General features: G+C 41.0%; 1 protein-coding gene across 7 annotated transcripts in view; it reads right to left on the bottom strand.

The window, feature by feature from the left end:
* The window catches only part of CWF19L1 (CWF19 like cell cycle control factor 1), a 38,967-nt gene extending 15,152 nt beyond the window's left edge, over nucleotides 1–23,815 (bottom strand). The window contains exons 1-10 of one of the 7 annotated variants that reach the window (XM_023546817.2): nucleotides 23,660–23,815; nucleotides 18,201–18,285; nucleotides 16,414–16,492; nucleotides 15,775–15,876; nucleotides 12,665–12,879; nucleotides 10,555–10,673; nucleotides 3,648–3,732; nucleotides 1,919–2,059; nucleotides 883–997; nucleotides 240–319 (exon numbers count right to left, since the gene is read on the bottom strand). In XM_023546817.2, coding sequence (XP_023402585.1) covers nucleotides 240–319; nucleotides 883–997; nucleotides 1,919–2,059; nucleotides 3,648–3,732; nucleotides 10,555–10,673; nucleotides 12,665–12,879; nucleotides 15,775–15,876; nucleotides 16,414–16,492; nucleotides 18,201–18,285; nucleotides 23,660–23,682 — 1,044 coding nt within the window. In that variant the 5' untranslated portion in view covers nucleotides 23,683–23,815. The remainder of the gene's footprint in view (nucleotides 1–239; nucleotides 320–882; nucleotides 998–1,918; nucleotides 2,060–3,647; nucleotides 3,733–10,554; nucleotides 10,674–12,664; nucleotides 12,880–15,774; nucleotides 15,877–16,413; nucleotides 16,493–18,200; nucleotides 18,286–23,659) is intronic. The other 6 variants (XM_003409177.4, XM_064269451.1, XM_023546820.2 and 3 more) reach the window with 6 other exon arrangements.
* Nucleotides 23,816–23,837: the final 22 nt, after the last annotated feature.

Below are 23,837 nucleotides of genomic sequence, written 5' to 3'. Positions count from 1 at the left end.
TGGATCAGTACAGTGGCTGCAACAATGGGCTCAAATATAGCAACAACTGTGAAGATGGTGCAGGACCAGGCAGCGTTTTCTTCTGTTTTACACAGGGTTGCTATGAGTCAGAACCAACTCAAAGGCACCTAACAACAACAACATTATCCTTCAATAAAATAAATAAAACTAGAGAAAAAAAAAAAAAAACACCCCACAGCTGTCTCCTTCTATGTAAAAGGTCCATGAAAGTAACTCACATGTGTGCCAACATTGACCACCAAATGCTTTTCTACTTCAGGGCTGGCTAGACAAAACCAGCAGGGTCCTGGAGGCTGAGCTGTATGTGAAGGAAGACAAATGTTACTAAGGTCCACACGCTATAGCACAAAACTACCCTAGAGAACTCAACCTTGTCTGGTCTTTACAGCTTGCAAAGACTGGTATACTGTGCTGCCACAATTGCTGGGCCTGTTGTGTTCCTCAGTATGACACCTTCATCAATACCACCATTATCAATGAAACTAAGTATCTATTAGAAAAGTTCTGAATTTGTAACCAATCCACAGGTAGGCCTTTCCCAAGTGGATAACTACCTATTGACTAAAATAGCATGAAACTGGAAGTATGCTGCAGTAAAAGAATACTGAACTGGCTGTCAAGAGCTCCAATTCTAGTCCCAGCTATGCCATTAACTAGCTACATGACCCTGGGTAATAAATTTACCCTCCCACAGTCATTTTCTTCATCTTTGAAAGAAGAAGGTAGGGAGAAATGCTCTAATAACTCATTGTACAATTTTCTTCTGCCAGAAGAGGCTCCCTCAGCAATGCCACATCCCAAACAAGACCCAAAATAACAGTTATTGCTCACATAAGAGATCTCTGGAAACAAGGTACTCACGAGGTTTGCGAGGCTGCTTTGGGTGAGGAGAGGACTTGCTCTCTCTGCCTGTGGATGAACGCTTCCTTCCCTGCTTTTCATTTAAGTCAAAGAAGAATTGACAAGCTGATTCTTCCTGGAATGGCCAAAAGGTAGAAGAATAAATATTATTCAACTAACCTTTAGACAAGCAGTCATTCATATACAAGGGAACATTCCTGCCACATCATGACTATCTTTCCTCCCAGTCCTTTCTGCCTATTTTAAGGAAGGAAAATATCTTTCCAATTCTGATGCCTGGACTGTCAACCATACTTTTCCAAGATACTGCCAAATTCCTCTCTTTGGAAAAGTACAGTTAAAATACAAGTTATAGAGTAATTCTTGCCAAAAATAAGACAATACGAATCCACCCAAATTCCCGTTCCTTTCTCCCTCAACAGGACCACAGTGAGTCCTACAAATTCACAGGTCAAAGAAGTCTAATTTAGCTTTAATAAAAAAAGATGACAAGGCTGCTCATGAAGTAAGAAAAATGCCAGAAAGCAGAGCATACATGCTAGCAAGGAAACCTGACATCCCTTGCTTTAGTAGAGGAATAATTAATTTCAGGAAAGTCTTCCATTAAGAATATTTCTTCAGAATGCATCTTATTTAACTATTAGCATTCATCATAAAATCACAAATTACACTGCCAAGTATTCAGATCTTGTCTGAACAGCTAAGAACAGCTAATCAAGTTTACACAAAGAAAGACTTAACATATGAAATTCTTAATCCCAACGTATGAATCAAGTTTAGACAAGGAAAGATTTAACATAAAAAACTGTTAACCGTAAACTACAATTAAAAAAAACTCTGAGCTTACTCGAAATCTACTGAAGCTTTCTTAACACCACCATGATTTCCCCGGGGGAAAAAGAAAGTTTTATACTGTAAGTATTAAACTTGTCTAATGTACTAAACCATAAGGAAAGGAAGTCTCCATCAGGAAAAGTACACGTGTAACAAACGGGCAGTTCTGCCCGGAAAACACCAGCTCTCCACCAGAGCAGACCTCAGGGGCAGGAGTTTGCTTTCCCATGGCTGCGTCCTTCCCAGATCTTCTATACGGGTTTTCCGTGACATCTGGAGGCTGCTTTACCAGTTCTGCTGCATCCATCAGTTTCATGGGAATAATACTGAATGCGTAAAGATACTTTGGAGGAAAAAAAGAATAATCTTAAGGGAAATGCTGTTAATCTAAATGTAATCATCCTATTTTTGGGGGGGCAGGGGGGAAGATTCCATAGAAAGCTTTAGAAGCTGAGTAAATTTAAAGCAGCAAACTGCTCATCTGTGGTTCAGAAAACACATAGTAAGTCAAATGCCAATTCAGTGACCTCTACAGGGGCTGACAAGGGCTGACAACGGAACGAGCAACAGATCAAATCCCCAGCCCTCACACAAGTCAGGGGTCCTCACTCAGAGGAGGGCATCATGACAACCAGTATTAGAAGCCCCAGGGCAAGTTGCTTCTGTCTCTGAGTCCTTTATCTTTGGGTACTTTTTGTCAAGACAATCAGAGCTCTGCCATTCCTCTTTCCTAATGGAAACTACAAAACTGGACAACTTAGGGCTTCCCTCTCTGATACTATACAAATTTTACTATACATGCTGGTAAGTTTTCTTAGGGACCAGTAGCAAAAAAGTAAATATTCATATAAATATCTAGAACTTAGGCTAGTGAAACACAACTGGAAAAGCTTAGATGAGATATGCATAGATGCTCAACCTCAGTACTCGGCAGGGAAATGCAATCAAAGTAACAATGATGCACCATTTTTTCATCTATTAGACTGGTAAAACCTTAACAAAAATTTGACACTACCTAGTGAGAATCCCCATACACTGCTGGTGGGGTGTAAACTGGAACAAAATTTGGAGGTGAATTTAGTAATGCTGACCAAATTTTTTAAAAATGTGCACTCCCTTCGAAGTATGAGTTGTTTACAGCTGAGGCTAGCATGTCCCTGATGGTAAAGCAGTAGGCTGAAAACACTGTGAATGATGTTTAGTCTTGAAAGGGCTGTACAAAAGTATAAATCTAAAGCTTACTAAGAATAAGGTGGGTTTAAAAGCTTAAAATGTTATAGAAATAAATATGTATTTGGTTATCTTTTCATGCACAGGGTCTATGACATGTTACAGCAGAATAATATTCAGATTATTTACTATTTTCCCGTTTGAGTGATCACTTTGATGTTAGCTATCTCAATCCACAGTACCCTGCTTTTGGCCCTAAGGCATCAGAAATGCTCTCAGGGACGTGAGAAAAATAACCTACCTTTCTGGTATTATCTTTCACTCACCTGCACTGCTTTGCAATAAAAAGACAGACTTCAGTTATCACTAAGATTTCCCAGAGCCAAGGAGGGCTTACATAAACCCTTGGAAGGGTTTTATTATTCCTGCTAAATGAAGTTGCTAAAAGAAGCAAAGCAAGAGTAACATCTGAGGGCAAATTCATGATTACCCATATAGACAGCCACAGGGATACAGGGGAAAACGAACACTGTTCATTTCAAATTTTGCCTTTGTTCCATGAGGCCTGTTCCTAAACCTTTTTCTAAAATCTCCCAGAAAGGACTCTAGGAAACCTGACCTTTTGTTACCATATCTTCTCAAGAGTCACTATGGACCTTGCAGTTGGGGAGAAAGGAAGAACTGAATGCTGAACTGGGAAGAGGAGCATTTATCAGGAACACAAGGAGTATTAACCTACCAGCAAATAAGTAAACCTTTACCTTTTTCTTGTCCAGGTTTCCAACATTTGCCAGAGCTATAAATCGAGTGGCATGCTGTGCATTTTCCTGTAGAACAATGTGGTTTCTAAAACATTTGATAGAGAATAGGTTACCAACAAACTTCACATTTGATTTGCATTTATGAAATCGAGTAGACTCCATGGGGCCATGAAAAGAGCACAGGATCAGAGTCCATCACTGCAAGTAATCTCAGATAAATAACTTATTCTTATAGTAGGATAATAACCTCTACCTCACAGGGCTGCTGTTAGGAAAAAATGAGAACATGTACAGTGAAATCTGTGAAAGCAGGAACTCGACACGACTGCCTTGTTTTTCCGGGTCTCACAAGTTTTCTGCCTTTGACAGAGTGCAGTCTTACCACTTTTCTACTGCTATTAGCAGGAAATATTTGAGTTCTCCCTCTGTTTAGGGTTACTGTGAGTCAGCATTGACTGAACAGCAATAGGTTTTTTAGTTTTCTCTGACAAGTTTCCACCTAACACAGGTTCCGGCATTTACAGGTTTTTTTTTAATTGTTTTAGGTGAAAGTTTGCAATGCAGATTAGTTTTTTAGTAAAAAATTTTATACACAAATTGTCTTATGACATTAGTTGCAATCCCCTCAATGTGTCAGCATTCTCCCCCTTTCCCTTTCTATCCTGAGTTCTCAGTGTCCATTAATCCAATTTGCTGTCCCTTCCCGCCTTCTCATCTTTGCTTTTGGGCAGGTGTTGCCCATTTGGTCTCGTATACTTGACTGAACTAAGAAGTATGTGCCTCACATGTTATTGTTTGTTTTATAGGCCTGTCTAATCTCTGGCTAAAAGGTGGACTTCAGGAGTGGCTTCAGTTGTAAGTTAGCAGGGTATCCAGGGGCCATAGTTCCAGGCATTCCCTCCAGCCACCGTCTAACTAGTAAGTCTGCTTTTTTTGTGAATTTGAACTTTGTTTTACATTTTTCTTCTGTTCTGCCCTGGACCCTCTATTGTGATCCCTGTCAGAGCAGTTGATGGTGGCAGCCGGGCATCATCTAGTTCTTCTGGGCTCAGGCTGATGGAGCCTATGGTTCTTGTGGTCTATTTATTCTTTGGACTACTATTTTCCTTGTGCCTTTGGTTTTCTTCTTTGCTCCAAGTATGTTGGGACCAATAGATGTATCTTAGGTGGCTGCTTGCAAGCTTTTAGGACCCTAGATGCTATTCATCAAAGTAGGACGTAGAACATTTTCTTTCTGAACTATGTTATGCCAATTAACCTAGATGTCCGTGTAGACCATGGTCTCCAGCCCTCAGCCCCAGTAATTCAGTCCCTCAAGGGTGTCTCAAGAAGACAAAGTAAAGTATTATAATGATACGTGCAAAGAGCTGGAGATGGAAAACCAAAAGGGAAGAATACACTCAGCATTTCTCAAGCTGAAAGAACTGAACAAATAATTCAAGCCTCGAGTTGGAATACTGAAGGATTCCATGGGGGAAACATTAAACAATGCAGGAAACATCAAAAGAAGATGGAAGGGATACACAGAGTCATTATATCAAAAAGAATTAGTCAATGTTCAACCATTTCAAGAGGTGGCATATGATCAGGAACTGATGGTACTGAAGGAAGAAGTCCAAGCTACTCTGAAGGCATTGGTGAAAAACAAGGGTCCAGGAATTGATGGAATATCAGCTGAGATGTTTCAACAAACAGATGCAGCGCTGGAGGTGCTCACTCATCTATGCCAAGAAATATGGAAGACAGCTTCCTGGCCAACTGACTAGAAGAGATCCATATTTATGCCTATTCCCAAGAAAGGGGATCCAACCGAATGTGGAAATTATAGAACAATATCATTAATATCTGGGTTATCATTAATATCACACGCAAGCAAAATTTTGCTGAAGATCATTCAAAAACGGCTGCAGCAGTATATCGACAGGAAACTGCCAGAAACTCAGGCCGGTTTCAGAAGACGAAGTGGAACCAGGGATATCACTGCTGATGTCAGATGGATCCTGGCTGAAAGCAGAAAATACCAGAAGGATGTTTACCTGTGTTTTATTGATTATGCAAAGGCATTCGACTGTGTGGATCATAACAAACTATGGATAACATTGCAAAGAACGGGAATTCCAGAACACTTAATTGTGCTCATGAGGAACCTTTACATAGATCAAGAGGCGGCTGTTCCTAAAGAACAAGGGGATACTGATTGGTTTAAAGTCAAGAAAGGTGTGCGTCAGGGTTGTATTCTTTCACCATACCTATTCAATCTGTATGCTGAGCAAATAATCCAAGAAGCTGGACTATATGAAGAAGAACGGGGCATCAGTATTGGAGGAAGACTCATTAACAACCTGCGTTACGCCAATGACACAACCTTGCTTGCTGAAAGTGAAGAGGACTTGGAGCACTTACTAATGAAGATCAAAGACCAGAGCCTTCAGTATGGATTACACCTCAACATAAAGAAAACAAAAATCCTCACAACTGGACCAATGAGCAACATCATGATAAATGGAGAAAAGACTGAAGTTGTGAAGGATTTCATTTTACTTGGATCCACAATCAACAGCCATGGAAGCAGCGGTCAAGAAACCAAAAGACACATTGCATTGGGCAAATCTGCTGCAAAGGACCTCTTCAAAGTGTTGAAGAGCAAAAATGTCACCCTGAAGACTAAGGTGCGCCTGACCCAAGCCATGGCATTTTCAATCGCATCATATGCATGTGAAAGCTGGACAATGAATAAGGAAGACCAAAGAAGAGTTGATGCCTTTGAATTGTGGTGTTGGCGAAGAATATTGAATATGCCACGGACTGCCAAAAGAACGAACATACCTGTCTTGGAAGAAGTACAACCAGAATGCTCCTTAGAGGCAAGGATCGTGAGACTGCGTCATGCTGTCAGGAGGGATCAGTCCCTGGAGAAGGACATCATGCTTGGCAGAGTACAGGGTCAGTGGAAAAGAGTAAGACCCTCAACAAGGTGGATTGACACAGTGGCTGCAACAAGGAGCTCAAGCATAACAACGGCTGTAAGGATGGCGCAGGACCGGGCAGTGTTTCATTCTGTTGTGCATAGGGTAGCCATGATGGCAACTCGATGGCACCTAACAACAACAACAACTATATCCGTATCGTTTTCCATAGTGGTTGAACGAACCATTTTACATTCCCACCACCAGTGCATAAAAGTTCCAATCTCCCCACAACCTCTCCAGCATTTATTTTCTGTTGTCTTTTTGGTTTTTTTTGATTAGTGCCAGTAATGTTGTGGTGAGATAGTATCTCATTGTAGTTTTGGTTTGCATTTCTCTAATGGCTAATGATCACAAGCATTTCCTCATGTGTCTGTTAGCCACCTGAATGTCTTCTTTGGTGAAGGGTCTGTTCATATCCTTTGCCCATTTTTTAATCGAGTTGTTTTTTTGTTGTTGAGGTGTTGAAGTATTCAATAGATTTTAAAGATTAGACCCTTGTCTGGTATGTCATAGCCAAAATTTTCTTTCCCAGTCTATAGGTTCTCTTTTTATTCTTTTGGTGAAGTCTTTTCATGAGCATAAGTGTTTAATTTTTAGGAGCTCCCAGTTATCTAGTTTATCTTCTGGTGTTTGAGCACTGTTAGTTATGGTTTGTATTCTATTTATGGCATGTATTACAGCCCCTAGTGTTGTCCCTATTTTTTCTCCCATGATCTTTATTGTTTTAGGTTTTATTTCTAGGTTTTTGGTTCATTTTGAGTTAGTTTTTGTGTATAGTGTGAGGTACGGGTCCTGTTTCATTTTTTAACAGATGGACATCCAGTTTTGCCAGCACCATTTGTTATAAAGACTGTCCCTCACTTAAAGCTCAATAAAAATTATTTTAAAAAAAGACTGTCTTTTCTCCATTTAGCAGACTTTGGTCCTTTGTCAAGATCAACTGACCATAGGTGGGTGGGTTTAATCTGGATTCTAGATTCTGTTGCATCGGTCTATGTGTCTGTCATTCTACCAGTACCAGGCTATTTTGACTATCGTAGCTGTATAGTAGGTTCTGAGATCAGGTAGTGTGAAGCCTCCTATTTTGTTCTTTTAGGTTTTATTGTACTGAAAACACAGAGTTCCTGGGTGGTTCATACAGTTTGCTTGGCTGCTAACAGAAAGACTGGAGGTCCTAGTCTACTCAGAGATGCCTCAGAAGAAAGACCTGGCAATCTATTTCCAAAAAATCAGCCACTGAAAACTCTATCAAGCACAGCTCTACTCTGATACACACGGGGTAACCATGAGTCAGAGTGGATTCAACACCAGCTGGGTTAGGTCTCTACTAGAAACCAATGTCTCCAAGGGCCCACATCTCCAAGGAGGAAGCACAATCCCCATAGTGTAAGGATGCAAAACATGAACTGACTGTAATTCTCCGTGCAAACACTACTGGAGATTTAACTATGTGAGTATTTTTCTTATAATAGCTATTTGTTTTTGCTATGGTTCTGGTTAAAAAGTTAAATAGGGTTTTTTTGTTGTTCTTGCTTTTAACAGCTTTATTGAGATATAACTCACATACCATAAAATTCACCCATTTAAAATGGCAATTCAATGGTTTTTAGTCTGTTCACAGAGTTTTCCAACCATCAACACAATCTAATTTCAGGATATTTTCATTATCCCAAGAAGAAACTTCTTACACAACAGCAGTCATGCACATTTTTCTCGAACCCTGCAACCTTCTCCCAGGCCTAGGCAAGTACTAAACAGCTTTCCATCTCTATAGATTGACCCATTCTGGACATTTCATATAACACTGTGTGGTCCTTTGTGGCTGGCTTCTTTCACTTGACATGTTTTCAGGGTTCATCCATGTTGTAGCACATACCAGTATTTCATTCCTTTTTCATGCCAAATAATATTCCATTCATCAGATGATGGACATTTAGGATGCTTCCATTTTTTGGTTATTATGAATAATGCTGCTATGATTATTTAAGTACAAGTTTTGTGTAGATAGGTGTTTACATTTCTCATGGAAATAGCTGCACTATTTTACATGTCCACCAACAGTGTACGAGAGTTCCAATTTTTCCACATGCTCACCAACACTTGCTATTATCTGCCTTTTTGATTATAGCCATTCTAGTGGATATGAAGGGATATGATTGTGGTTTTGATTTGCATTTCCGTAATGGCTAAAGAAAGCAGCCTTAGTGGTACAATGGTTAAGTGCTGGGCTGCTAACCAAAAGGTCAGTGGTTCGAACCCACCAGCTGCTCCACAGAAGAAAGATGTAGCAGTCTGCTTCCATAAAGATTACCGCCTTGGAAACCCTATGGGGCAGTTCTATTCTGTCCCATAGTGTCACTACAAATGGGAATCAACTCAATGGCAACAGGTTAACCTTGAACTTATCAGGCCTCTAATTAATGCCTCTATTACAACCACATGTTAGTCTCCTTTAGGAGTCCTGATGGTGCAGTGGTTAAAGTGCTCGGTTACTAACCAAAAGGTCAGCGGTTTGAACCCTCCTGTTACTCCACAGGAGAAAGATGTGGCAGTTTGCTCTTGTAAAGATTATAGCCTTGGAAATCCTATGGGGCGGTTCTACTGTGTCCTACACAGTCACTGTCAGTTGGAATGGACTTGACGGCAATGGGATTGGCTTTGGTTTAATGCCTAAAGATGGGAGCATCTTCGCGTGTGCCTACTGGCCATCTGTATATCTTTTTTGGAGAAATGTGCATTCAGGTCCTTAAAAGTTACACAGGTTTTGAGTGGCTTGTGCCAATCCTATTTTCCCCATAAGCTCTGTTTTTAGTACATGCTTTTTGGGTTTAGAGAACAGGAGGTTTTTCTGGAATGCATATATACAGACACAGCAGAACCTGTATTATCTATGATTATTTTAGGCTATGAGATTATAGGGGGTAGAGGGTGTTACTTTTCCTTTCTTTTTTTTGCTCATTTATATTTTTAAACTTTCGGCAACAAACACATGTATTTTGTAAAAAAGAACAAAAAGGGAAAAAAGTTTTTTATTTTAAATTATTTTAGTGGTGGAAACCCTGGTGGCATAGTGTTTAAGAGCTTCAGCTGATAACCAAAAGGTTGGCAGTTCAAATCCACCAGGCGCTACTTGGAAACCCTATGGGGCAGTTCTACTCTGTCCTATAGGGTTGCTATGAGTCGGAATCAACTCAACAGCAATGGGTTTTTGGTTTTTTTATTTTAGCGATTACCGATGCCCTTTATCAGTGAAGATAATTCAGAGTTAACTTTACTTAACTCTATTATCTATAAAACACTGGTTTACTTTTCTCTGCAATACATCCTAAGAATACTCCACCTCCAAACTTAAACTTAAAAAAAAATTGTTACAAGTTCCCAAACTGAAATACTTCCAAAGCGATTATACTAAGAACTTGAGTTTTCAAGACTGTACAGAGTGCCAGTTTGACCTGATCAAAGCAGGACCTAATGCGCTACATAAAGCTATGATTAAACGGTACTGTTACCTCAGAAAGGAGCCCTGGTGGCACAGTGGTTAAAACGCTCAGCTACTAACCAAAGGTTTGCGGTTCAACCCACCAGCCACTCCATGGGAGAATGATGTGGCAGCCTGCTTCCATAAAGATTCACAGCCTTGGAAACCCTGTGGGGCAGTTCTGTTCTGTCCTATAGGGTCTCTATGAGCCGAAATTGACTCGATGGAAGTGGGCTTTGGTTTGGGTTACCTCAACCCCTCGAACTTTCACAATCTAATCACTTGACTTTCAAATTTGGAACCAAACTCAGAGAAGCTGAATGACTTCAGTCAGTCATTTCAATGCCTGAGTAGCCAAAAGGAACCAAGATCTTATATGCTCAAAAATGAACAAGAGAGGTTTACACAGAAGATCAAGGCAAATTCTTCAAGAAGTCAAAAAGAATGAAATGCTACTCACCGATATGGAAGCCTCTCGTAATAGGTCTTTTCCAAAGCAACAAAATGGTATCTTGGTTTCAAGGCTGTAGCAAGACTGGAAACCAAAGCGGAGCCACACTTTTTGGTATCTATTTCTCCCTATTGAATAGAAACTCGGTCATCCATAACAAGCGTACTAGTTATTGAGAAATACCAAAACACTTTGAAATGTCTTTGAAATTTATATGTGGATACAAATGTGGGCACTGGGATTTACACATTGAATTGAATACTTATAGCAATCAGAGAAATCTCAAACACAAAAGGGGAACTGGACTAGTATGAACATAGAAAAAGGAACAATTGTTGGAAGCCAGAGGTTAAAGGGTAAGGTAATTCCTCCATATTAGTCCCCAAAAGATGGTTTATTAATGCTTTTTGGGGGAAGTAAGCTCTCTGTGGAGCCCACAGACTGTGCTTCTATCTAGAATTTGCTTTGTAGCATACATATAGCATACCATACCTCTGTAGCATACCTATAACAATGCTGATAGTCATGGTCAATGCAGAAAACAACAATTAAAAACTAGCCTTCAGGGCCCCTAGGATCATACAGAATATTTGGTATGGAATATTCAAGGACCTAATAACATTTTTTTTTTTTCAATGACATTAAGCACGTAATTCTTTATTTGCTTCAGTCAAGGAAGGTATGGTTTGTACAAGGGCACAACTGCCCTTTGTAAAATAAAGCTTGTCAAAAGTTAGACTTGTTATGGGGGTTCTCATCAATAACATTATTTACAACTCTATTTTAAGAAAATGTATTAGCTGAAAATAAAGAAATTACCAAACTTTGTTTTCTATTAAGTAAAGCAGTACCTTCCTTTTGTCTCATGTTTGCCTCCTTCAGATTTCTGCTGAAGGGCAAGGAATTGGCCTCGAGGTTAGTTATACTACCTTAGGAACTGGTGAATTATTCTGTTTTCTCCCCATGAATATCTTTTATGATTATTTATAAACTTTAATCAAAATCCTCTTTTAGCCCTATCCCCAACCCAATAAAAGAGCCTCATTTTTCTCATCCTTCCTTACAGAGCATCACCTGTACTCTTTCTCCCTTCCAGCACCACTTTACTAGCCCTTCTCTGGATCTTCCCTAGTTTGGCAGTATCTTCTCTGTACCACAGCCAGCACTACCCCTTGTATTTATTCTAAAAAAAAAAAAAAAAATTCTAGGCGAGTAATAATCACGGGTTTGTGGAAGGGGAAGATAGCACTGTTCCTTCTGCTTTCAATATCCTCCTTGACAATGCCAGGTATCTTGTTGGCCTTTTTGGTCATAGACACATTGTGCTGAAGTTGGCAGGAAGTGATCTATAGGTTCATTTTCTGCATCATTACTGATAACTCTGAGTCCATTCATTGAGATTTCTTGTACCTAAATGCATTCTTACATTTTCCTTCACTGAAGCTCAACAGATGCTTTCTGCCCTACCACAAACTTTCATGATCTTCCTTAGGCTTATTTCCATCAATATAGTATTTCACTCCCCATGATAGGTGTCACCCACCAACATGGGGTACACCCTCTTCCAGATTACTTACAAAAATACTAAGATCAAATACAATGGTGAGTTCCAGTGCATCCCAACATTAAAGCTTTCTCATTAGAGAAGTACCAAGTTTTCAACATCTTGTTTCCCACATTTAGATCAATCTCCTCAATCCCTTAATGACTCAATTTTTTTAACTATCTTGATAGCCAAAAAGCTACCATCTGGAAGAGGGGAAATACAACTGCAGAGCTGCCACTAGCTGTAAATCTTTTCACTGAAACTTAGTGAACCCCCAAAATATATTCTTAAGAGGAGGCTTCAGAGAAGGCACTTTTAGCAGAGAATATAAAGACCCATTCATTCATAATTAAGATTTCAGCAATTTCATCTGTGGATCATGCTTCTTTAAGACTGACTTTTTGCTTTGGTCAGTTAAAACAGCTTCTACTCTCCTGAAAAAAGTCACAAAAGATTTCTACTGAAAGATACCAAGAGCTAAAATACTCAATATGAAGGTGGGTGGCGGGGGGAGCCCAAATTAAACCAATGCAATTTGCTTTTACAAATGCCAACAGAATAAGCACTACTCACAGAAGAATTCCCAAAGTTCCCCACATACTTGGGCCATGGGGATGTGAGCAAGATATCGACACCCTTAAACCGGGGTGCTGAGCACAGCATTGTTCTCAGGGAAGACACATCCTTGGGACTAAAACTGTAACCTGGGACCGGCTCATTTAAGGACTCTGTCCCACTGAGGTACACAATCTGCAACCCCGAGGTTCCAGTGAAGACACCTTTACGACCTGCATTGAAAGGAAAATTGAGAAGTTTTAGTCAAAACAGTGGGGAAAAACTGTCATTATGGTGATAAATCCCACTCCCCTTGCCACAACTCTCCTACCTCCCTGCCAGTCTACACTTCTGAATGAGGGTAAACTCTCCAGTAGCCCCACTTCTGGCTGCTAAGAATAAAGTGGACAGCTACAACAGTGTTTCTATTCAGTCAGTAAGAGATGCACTTCCCACCTGGCATGCCATTACAGGCCAGTCTGTTTACCCCAGGAGCCTTTCAAAAATTATTGAAAAGTGGAAACTCGAATTGACTAAAAGAAACCCAGACACCTGGACAGAGGGAGATGTGATGAGGAAAAGGACAAACAGTCGCAGTTCTGAGGACACTACAACCCAGAAAAGATGTACTCTCCGGCAGGCAGCAACTTCCCAGTGGGTGGAAACATCTGGAAGAAGCAGTTGTTTGGGAGAAATTAGAGCCTACTCTCTTCCAAAGTTATCTCCTTGATTCTGTTCCTTCCTGTTCCCTCTAAGACTGTGCTCCATCAATTCTCAGCTCTCTTTCATCTATTGAGTATCTTCTCAACTAGCTCTTTCCTTTGCTGTAAATGAAACTGCAGAAAATGGAATCAGCTTGGGACTCCCCATCCAAAATGAACACACATACTAACAAAGGAATTTCCTCCTGTTTTGTTTCAAACTCTAAAAAGAGTAGTCCGCATTTTCTAAGTGCTTTACCTCTTAATTAACCCACTTCCTTCACTCACTGCAATCTTGTTTCCCTCTCCTACCACTCTCTTGAAGGTCACTGATTACCCCATAATTGCCAATGATCTCTTCTAAAATGATGCTCTCTTCCCTTAAATTCTATGACTTAATATCTTGACCTCTCCAAACACTCTTCTAATCGCCGTCACCTTTCTGTGCTTCCCCACTAGATGAAGATGTACCCCAAGGTACTATCAGTCACTGGCTTCCCTTTTATTTCTTCCTTAATAATTTCATCCCCTCCTCAGCTTTATTTTTCATCCTCATGGGACCAACTCCCCAAAGCCTATGCTCTTCAATATTAATCTTGGCTATATACTCTACGAAGAACTATCACTTCCAACTATACATTCAATGTTCTGTCAGCACTTCAACCTCAACATGTTCACTGTCAAGCTCACTGCCTGCTCTCCTATTGGATCTCAAAAAGTCTATTTCACAAAAATAACCTAAGTACCCAGGCTGCTCTTTTTATTCCTGGCACTAAATTCATATGGTAAAATGGATGCCAGATATCTACAGCAGTGCTCTTAATCCTCATCTAGTAACTAGACTCATAATTGCCGTAAATCAGGCTTGTGTCAAGATCTACAACAAATTTTGATCAAAGATTCTACAGAAGAGTCCTGATCAAAAGGAGGAAAATACAGAACATAATTCCAAATTCTCATGGACTCTAGACTTTCTGGGTTCCCCTGAAACTATTGCCCTGAGATAATCTTTAAAACTTAAACCAAAAATATTCCCTGAAGTCTCCTTAAAATCAAATAATAGTTTAGAGTAAGTTGCAAAAAAATGTCTGTCTTAAGCATTATGCTCTTTTAAGATCTATATGGGATCAAAGTGACAACAGCAGCTCCAAAGATTAGACAGGAACCTTAGAAAACAGTGCATTTATGTTAACGTAGGAAGAACAATTCAGAAAAGGAGGGTAAGAGTAGTTGTACAACTTGAAGAATATAATTAATGTCACTGAATTGTACACGTAGAAATGGCTGAACTGGTGTATGTTTTGCTGTGTATAGTCTCAACAACAATAAAAAAAATTTTCTCAATCTTAAAAACAAAATCTATAACCAAAGGATTTCAAATGTACACCTCATAACTGTGGTTTAAAAAAAAAGCAAAGAAGAGATGAGAAGGCAAAAATGGACAGGAGCTGGACGAGTGGACATGGGAAATCTGGGGTGGAAAGGAGGAGTGTGCTGCCACATTACAGGGAAAGCAAATAGGGTCACATAATAATATGTGTATAAATTTTTTTACGAGAAACTAATTTGAACTGTAAGCTTTCACTTAAAGCACAATTCAAAAAAAAAAAGCAAACGAAAATCCCTCTCCCAATTTTTTGCTTAAAGGAGCCCCAAATGATTGAAGCGAGATTGATCACATGAAGGCCATAACCAGATGTAGAGGATAAAGGTTAAAATGGAGTACTGAAGGAGGAGGGAGGCATTTACAGCAAAGGAAATGTGGAAGCTGTCTAGAGAAATGAGAGACCAGCAAAGAGGAAATGTGAAGCAGTGGAGCCATTTTAGAAAAAATGAGTCGAATAACCCAAAAAGCAGTAGGACAGCAGGTGGGGGGAAAACAGAAGCAAATGTGACAGTGGTTTTTAAAACAGCTAGACATTAAAAGAACCACTAAAAGAGATTCAGGGGGTGATGGAGGGAACAAATTTAAACTGGATTTGAAGAGTAGACCTGGAACCAGAAAAAAAGACAAAGGGAGTAAAAAAGAAACAAAAACACCCCAAGTATCAGCATGAACTAAAAACTTGCCAAGACTTTATAGTGAGGCACAGAGCTATAGCTAGTTAGGAGTCTAATAAGTAAGCTGTATGTCTAGCAAGGTTATATATAATCTTGACAAGGTTACATATACATGGAAGTTCCTTTATTTGAATATAATTTATACTCTAAGTACCCTATATACTGTAGTCAAGGAGTTTATCACTCTAGTTGGCTAAAAGAGTGTATGATGGGTTGTGGGGACACAAGATTTGGGGGAGGTAGGGGAGACAAGAATGGAAAAATTTCATAGTCCTAAGGGCACAGACTTTGGAAAAGAATCTACTTACCCCATTTTCTCAGGCAGTAATGGCGTTAATGTCACAAGCACAAAAAATATCAACGTACCCAGATAAGTAATGTTTTCAGCTAATTCACACCCATCAGCATCTTGGAAGTATTTTACTGTTTCCTGGTTATTTGCACCCAGCACATATGTCTGAATAGGAGCTAGTGAGGGAAACAGACATGACACCATATAGTTACCAGATGTTTTGGAACTTGAGAAATGCTTCCCCATCGACTCACAGCGAAAGTAAAGAGTCTGTGCGTTTCCCCTCACAGCAATCCAATATATGGAACATGCTCACTGCTTCAGGATATCCTATGCCCAGCCTTGTGATCTGACCATTAAATAGTATCACTAGGCCAATAAAGTGACATATTAAAGAGGATGGTCAATGTATAATTAGGAAAACACGGACGCTAAATAAAAACACTAGAACTGGAAAAAGGAAAGAACACATATGGTTACATTTACTCAGTTTGTCTGCTTAGAAGAGTATTCTACAACTAAATCCAACCAAATTCAAAATGTGAACATTTGGATTATGCATAATTTTTTTTTTTTTATTCTTCCCAGCTCAATGCAGAGCTCAAAGAGGAATTTCTTATGTTACTAACACACGTAGTAAAAAATAACCCAGCAACAAATGTAGCCTTGGAAACTGTTAAAAATCATATATTAAATAAAAATCATTTCTATACCTTTCTTCACGCCAGTCTTATATTCCTCCCATTCGGCACTTGGGGTGGACCCAAAGAAATTTCCTACACACAACAGCAGCTAAAATGAGTTTTTTAAACAGATATATGAGATTTTTAACTTCAAACAGTACATAATTGATAGTAACATTCACCTAATTATCTTATTCTATGGTCTCAAACCAGGTTTTTATTCTTAAATCAGTTTGCAGAATTTCAATACACAATGTTTTAGCAGCAACTGTAGTAGTTACTCTGATTCTATAAATTATTAACTTTTGTCCACCGGTTGTCAAATTCAAGTTGGGGATGGGGGGAGAGGGTGAGAGAAGGGAACTTTCAAAAGAAGCTAGTATTTGAGTGGTCCTCATGTATTCTCTGTCCCACTCTGCCACTCCATGCCTCTTTCTATCATCCCTCTCCTTCCTTGTAGCATACAGTGATGGGAAGCTAGGCTTTTAAAGAATCCCTCTATGAAATATGAAACTAAAATATTAGATCCCCTTAGGGATAACTCACATATTTTGGACGTGTTATCAGCAGAGATCAGTCCCTGGAGAAGGGCATGATGCTTGGTAAAGTAGAGGGTTAGCGAAAAAGAGGAAGACCCTCATCAAGATGGACTGACACAGAGGCTACAACAATGGGCTCAAGCATAACAATGACTGTGGGATGGCACAGGACCAGGCAGTGTTTTGTTCTGTTGTACACAGGCCATCAAGTCGATTTCAGCTCACAGGGACCCTATAGAACAGAGTAGAACTGCCCCATAGCGTTTCCAAGACTATAATCTTTACGGAAGCAGACTGCCACATCTTTCTTCCGCAGAGTGTCAGATGGGTTTGAACCACTGGACTTTCAATTAGCAGCCAAGCATTTAACCACTGTGCCACCAAGGCTCCTTATATTTCCTGCCTGTTGTCTTTACTCAGTCTTTAACCTAGTGAAAAAATCATTCCCATATCTAGAACACTCTTCTGTACTCTAAGGAGTTTACAATCTAGCTGACAACCATATATAACATTTATATACAGTTCTTTAGTCTCTGGGAGGTGCAAACAATTAACATGCTTGGCTGCTAACCAATGGTGGCAGATCAAGTCCACTCGAAGGCACCTTGGAAGAAAGGCCTGGGGATCTACTTCCAAAAAATCAGCCACTGAAAACCCCATGGAGCAGTTCTATTCTGACACACATGGGGTTGCCACAGAGTCGGAATCAACTAGACAGCAACTGGATAGTTTGTACAGCCCTTGCACATGTTACCTGACTTAATCCACTCCATAGTCTGCTGAAATAGATGTGTGCTTCTGAAATCCAACTGGTTAGAATGACCTAGGGAGGTTTTGCTAGTCTGTTTTTAGTTTTTTGAACAACAATAAAATAGCGAGATTCAAATTCAAAAAGTACAAGAAGGTCTGCAGTAAAAAAAGTCTCCCGCTGCCCACCATTCCCCAGCTGAGGAAAGGAACTCAATCTAACAAAAAAGGAAAGTATATATTCAATCAAGAAATCAATAAAGGAGCCCAAATTTTATTTTAGTACGTTTGACTATAATACCCAAAACCAAACGCACTGCTGTCAGTTGATTCCGACTCACAGCAACCCCGCAGGGCTTCCAAGGCTGTAAATCTGTAAGGTACCAGCCTGCACGTCTTTCTCCTGCAGAGCCGCCAGTGGTTTCGAATCACCAACCTTTCGGTTAGCAGTAGAACAATGTAACCACTGGGCCACCAGGGCTCCTTTGGCTACTGTAGTAAAATTAAATTCAGTAAAAAGAAACATCTTACATCAAAATTTCCACTTTTCTTCTGAATTGCTCGAACTCTATTAAATAAAACATCAAACTTTCCTTCAACATCTCCACAAGCCAAGCTGCAAACAAGAAATACAACAGACAAACATTAAGGCAAATCAGGGAACACAAACAGGCCTGCCAGGTTTCATATGTACTAATCTTCCTGGATCAGGGAAACATGTGATCCAGTCTCTCTGGGGTTACCTGGGAGGTTCAGTGCATATAAACTATTATTGACTGCTGGCAGCTCCACTTGAAGTTCTCACCAACCCCTCCAACTCATCACAACTAAAACTTAGCTTATCATTTCCTCCAAAATGGAGCCAACTCCTTCTTACTTCCCAAGTTCTGTGGATGGGTCTTTTGCAAACTTGGTCACCAAAAGTCAAAAATCTCCCATCTTGTCACCAAGTCCCATCAATCCCTTTTCCCAAACATCTTTCATATTCATTCCATCCTTTTTATTTCCATTGCCACTATCTTGGCACAGGGCTTCAGTCATCCATTAGCAAACATGTACTGGACACTTACAACATGCCATGTACTACATTAAGAACAGGAGGCCCTGGGTGATGCAAATCGTTAAGCGCTCAACTACTAACTAAAAAGCTGGTGATTTAAACCCACCCAGAGGCACCTCAAAAGACAGGCCTGGCGATCTGCTTCTGAAAGGTCACAGACGTTAAAACCCTAAGGAATATCTCTACTCTGCACACACAGGGTCACTACAAATCTGAATCAACTTGATGGGAACCAACGACAACATGCTAAGAATATCTTAGAATGTAGGTGTTGCTTATCTATCAACAATAGAGCATGCAAGGGCCACAGTCAGGGCAACTTCTTAGACATAATCAAACACCTCGCAGGATGAAGTTCCTAGGCTTGAGGGTGAAGGACCATAGACTCAGGGGACACCTACGTCAATTGGCACAACATAGTTCATAAAGACAAAGTTCTGTATCCTATTTCGGTGGGTTAGTAGCATCTGGGATCTTAAAAGCTTGGGAGCTGCCATCTAAGACAACTATTGGTCTCTTCCCATCTGGAGCAAAGGAGAGTGGAGAAAACCAAAGACTCTAGCGAGCAATCAGTCCAAAGGACTAATGGACCACAGGAACCACTGCCTACATGACCCCGAGACCAGAAGAACTAGATGGTGCCCAGCTACCACTACTGACCACTCTGGCTGGGATCACAACAGAGCAGGAGAAAATTGTAGAAACAAATAATCAAATTTACAAAAAAGACCAGCCTTACCGGTCAGATAGCGACTGGAGGAACCCCCAAGACTATGGCCCTAAGACACCCTTCTGAACTGGAACTGAAGCCATTCCTAGAGACCACCTTTCAGCCAAACCATAGACAGCCCCATAAAGTGAACAATGACATCCAGGAGGAGCGTATTCCTTAGAACAATCAACTATACAAGTTCAAAACGGCAACAACTGCCCAAAAGCAAAGATGAAAAGGCAGGAAGGGGTAGAAAATCAGGATGAAAGAAAGTAGGAAACCTAGGACAGAGATAGGGAAGGTGCTGACACATTGTGGGGAGTGGGGCCAATGTTGTGGAACACCTCAAGTACACACTATCAAATGGAAAATTAATTTGCTCTGTAAACTTTCAGCTAATGCACAATAAATTTTTTTAAAAAAGAAACTTTTGGAGGTGATGAATGTGTTCACTGTCTTGATTGTAGTGATGGTTTCTTGGGTGTATACATACATAAAAATGTATGAATTTGTACACTTTAAATATGTGCAGTTTATTGTATGCACATTAAAATGCAATGAACTATTTTTAAAAAATTAAAATAAGAATACATTAGAAGCACAAAGAGGAGTAAGGCTCAGTTTAATCCCCAAAGAGCTCATAATCAGGGAGACAGAGAAACTTTAATCGTTATAAATTTGTATAAAAAGGACTATAACAGGAGGTATATGCAAAGTGTTTTGGGGTAGTGTGAGGTATGGACCCCTTTGCACAGGATAATTTGTGGCTTTTTGGTCCTGGTTCTGACAGTAGGCCCACACCTGAGGCCAATGAATAGGGGCCAACCTGACTAAGAGGAATCACCTGGGGCCCAATGCGCACTAAGCCTCAGGAGGCCAGTGGTGAGGCCAATAAAATTGACTCTACAGCAGCGGGTTATTATGTATACATAAGAATCACCTGGAGGGAACTTGTTAAAATGTATAGATAACAATCACCTGGGGATCCTGTTAAAATGCAGATTCCGATTTAGTATATCTGGAGTGGAAATGCAAATTCTCAGCAGGGGGTCAAACCAGAATGAACTAGTTCAAAGTCCTGCTGGGGATGGGGAAGATCTGCTGAAGAACAACCTTCCCCTCCCCTAATCTTGTCCCAGGATAGAGGCAGTATAAGAGATTGGAGACTCTTCAGAAGAGATCAGCAACCAATGTCACAAAACAGTATGTGTATAAATTTTTGAACGAAAAATTAATTTGAGCTGTAAACTTTTACTTAAAGCACAATTTAAAAAAAAAAAGAAGAAGAGACCAGCACCAGCAACGGCAGAAACGCTGGATCCAGTAGACAGCAGAGCTGAGAGAAACAAAGGCAGAAGCTGGAAGAGAGGAGAAGCTGACATCTGCTGAACAGAGAAGTGGCAGCAGAGCGGTCTGAAAGGAGTGGGCTGAGAACTGGAAGCAGCAGAGACCAGGTGCAGACCAGGACAGCCACAAGTGGGTCTGGGCAGCAGCAGAAACCCCACCCAGAGCACACTCAGGGGCTGGGCCTGGGTGCACCCCACGTAAGGGTTGCCCTCAGAGCAGTTCTGCTTTGAGAGTTGTCCTGATGCTGGCCCAGGGCTGTCCCAAGGGTGCTGGGTGAGAGCTGGACCAGCAGTGAACCTGCTGACAACTAAAATGTGCCAGCCCAGGGATGTAACATGATCTAAGAGTAAATATTTACTTTCCAGCATGGAACTTTATTTAAGAATGAACATTCATTTCTATTTAGTGTTTGCTATCTATTTCCCACGTGCTATTTTTTTTTAATGCTCTAGGAGCATCTTGTGTTCTGGCTCTGATCAGGCGGTCGTGATACTTACAGAGGGATCACCATTGGTGAACAACCTCGGTGGGCGTGCACCACAATAATGAATTTGCATTGTTTAAACTATCTGTGAGTGTATCACACGTAGGAGGTGGAAGGTGGCAAGAGCTGAGGCTGGTAAGGTGGACTGGCCTTAGGTTGTGAAGGAACTTGTTTTATTGTCTCATTTCTCCTAATTCTGATTTATGTGGTTCTTTCACTTATATCATTTTATTAACGTCTTTGAACTCATCTTGAAATTAGTTTTAGCATATCGTTTTATTATCATTTTATAATATCTGGCAAAAGAGATTTTGTCAGCCTATCTTTCTGGTGTGCTCTTATTACCCAAATCACTGAACATTTTCAAGCAGGGGAGTGATATGATCATATCTTGTTTTAGAAAATGATCTTGTTTAGGTTACAGAGTTAAACGTGGTCTGCAGGAACAAGAAGCTACGAGCAAAAATACCAAGAAGAATGCCAACAAATGGAGATGCAGAGGAGAAACAGATGGGAAATTTAGAATGGTGAAGAAGTGGACTGGGGAAATAGGGTGAGAAATAAGGGAGAAGGAGGAGAAGAAGGTGACTACAAAGCTGAGCAGCCATGAAATAGCAGAGGTAGGATCAGAGAGAAAGATAATGAATCTAGTATTGGGCAGAGTAGAGATTACACTGTTTTCTCCAATGCCTCCTCTTCTTTCTATCCATCCTATATAAAGCCATTACTTTAACATCCTGGATCCCACAGCCTGCAGAACCACAACTATCTACACAGCCCTGACTTGTCTTTTCAGGGCTTTCTCCAAGTTTCCCCAACAGAAACCTTCCTTCCTGTTGATTTGATCACCTCCTGCCTCTGCCATTCCCTGGAGTAACTTCCTCTCCTAATATGTCCTCCACTTTATCCCCCCTCATGCCACCCCACTCTAAGTCCCCCCCTCCCCATACTTCAAGGCCTTACACATCTCTGAAAACTTCCTGACAGTCTCAGAAGTCACTCCCTTCTCAAAACTCTAGAAACCCATACAGCGTTTCAGAGCAAGCTTGTCATAAACTACTATGCCTTTTTACTTGTCTTCTGAGCGCCACCTCTTCTGGGGAGCTATTTGCAGTCCTCCAGTCTCTCAGTCACCAATTCCTGCATTTCCTCTATCATGGCAGTTTGTCACGTGCTATTATAATTGCTCCTGGGAGAACCGCTGTCCAGTTTGTACATGAGAGCACCTCAAAATCCATCATCTCATCTGGGCCCTTTTCCAGTGTTCCCTACTCCATTGAAGAAAGACAGAAATCTATGATTCCACAGTATAAGCTCCTTCTCCCTCACAATCAAACCATCACCAAACTCACTGCCACGGAGTTGATTTCAACTGATAGTGACTCTATAGAACTGAGCAGAATTGCCCCCATAGGGTTTCCAAGGCTGCAAAGCTTTACAGAAGCAGACTGCCACATCTTTCTTCCTCTGAGCTGATGGGTTCGAACCTCGACCTTTCAGTCAGCAGCCCAGCCACCAGCGCTCCTTAAACCACCACCAAGCCCTGTTGACTTCACCTCCTTAACAAACCTTTAACCCCTGTACTTCTCCACTGCCATCACTCTACCGAATCCTAGCTGCCCTCACTTTGGTTCTAATTTCTCACTACCGCAACCGGAATGACTTTCCCCAAAAAAAGTTGATCTGGCCAAGGCGTGCTTATACGTTTCAATGACTTTTTTAGGATAAAGACAAAAATATTTATTAGGGCTCAATCCTCACTTCCTCAGTAAAGTCTTCCCTGATTCCTCAGCCAAATAGCCCTATTATGCACCCTCCCAGAACGGTGAACCTGTTTTTCGTGACATTTATCGCTACTGTAATTTTACACTTATTTGGGTTCTTTGATTAGTATTTGTTACTCTAGACTACAAGCTTCATGAAGACAAGCACTTCATCTGTGCGTTGCCTAGCACAGTGCCTGGCACAATGCAGCTGCTCAATAAACATTTGTTGAATGAAGTCCTCTCTTCACTCCACCGCAAACCCCCTAACTCCCCCGCACCCCTCAAAAAAGTGAGCCAAGGCAGAGGCCCTATCCTGCCCATCACAGTCTCCAGCGCCCAGCAATGGGCCCAGGGCCCACCTACGAGTATTTGGACAATCAATAAATGGGGTGAGGGAAGAAATGAAGGGGAGATGGTGAGCTAAGACGGACGAGGCCTGACGCCGGGAGCTTCCGCCTCCTCGGAGCCGAAAACGGCCCAGAAAAGAGGCCGGATCCTGCCCGGCAAAAATGTGCCCGGAGCTCCCCTGCCCTCTCGACCTCTCCTCCACCCCTTCCCGTCCTGAGAAAGACCCCCGCCCGCCATCACACAAACACAAGCTTCCGATTCAGGGTTACTCACAGGCGCAGCGGCTTCTGAGCCATCGGTCCCAATAACCCGGGTTCTGACAAGCAGTGAGACTCGAGAATCCGAACCCGCGCTCCAGGGAAAAACGCGACCGTAGTACAGTGAGACGTCAGCAGACTCCAACCACCGAAAGCTCACGCGTCTACGGACGGCGCCGAGGGGCAAAAGTGTC

Source organism: Loxodonta africana, chromosome 16 (genome assembly GCF_030014295.1).
Source record: "Loxodonta africana isolate mLoxAfr1 chromosome 16, mLoxAfr1.hap2, whole genome shotgun sequence".
Classification (NCBI taxonomy): domain Eukaryota; kingdom Metazoa; phylum Chordata; class Mammalia; order Proboscidea; family Elephantidae; genus Loxodonta; species Loxodonta africana.
The sequence above is the reverse complement of the archived record's forward strand: the minus strand, read 5'-3'. Positions and strand labels throughout refer to the sequence as shown.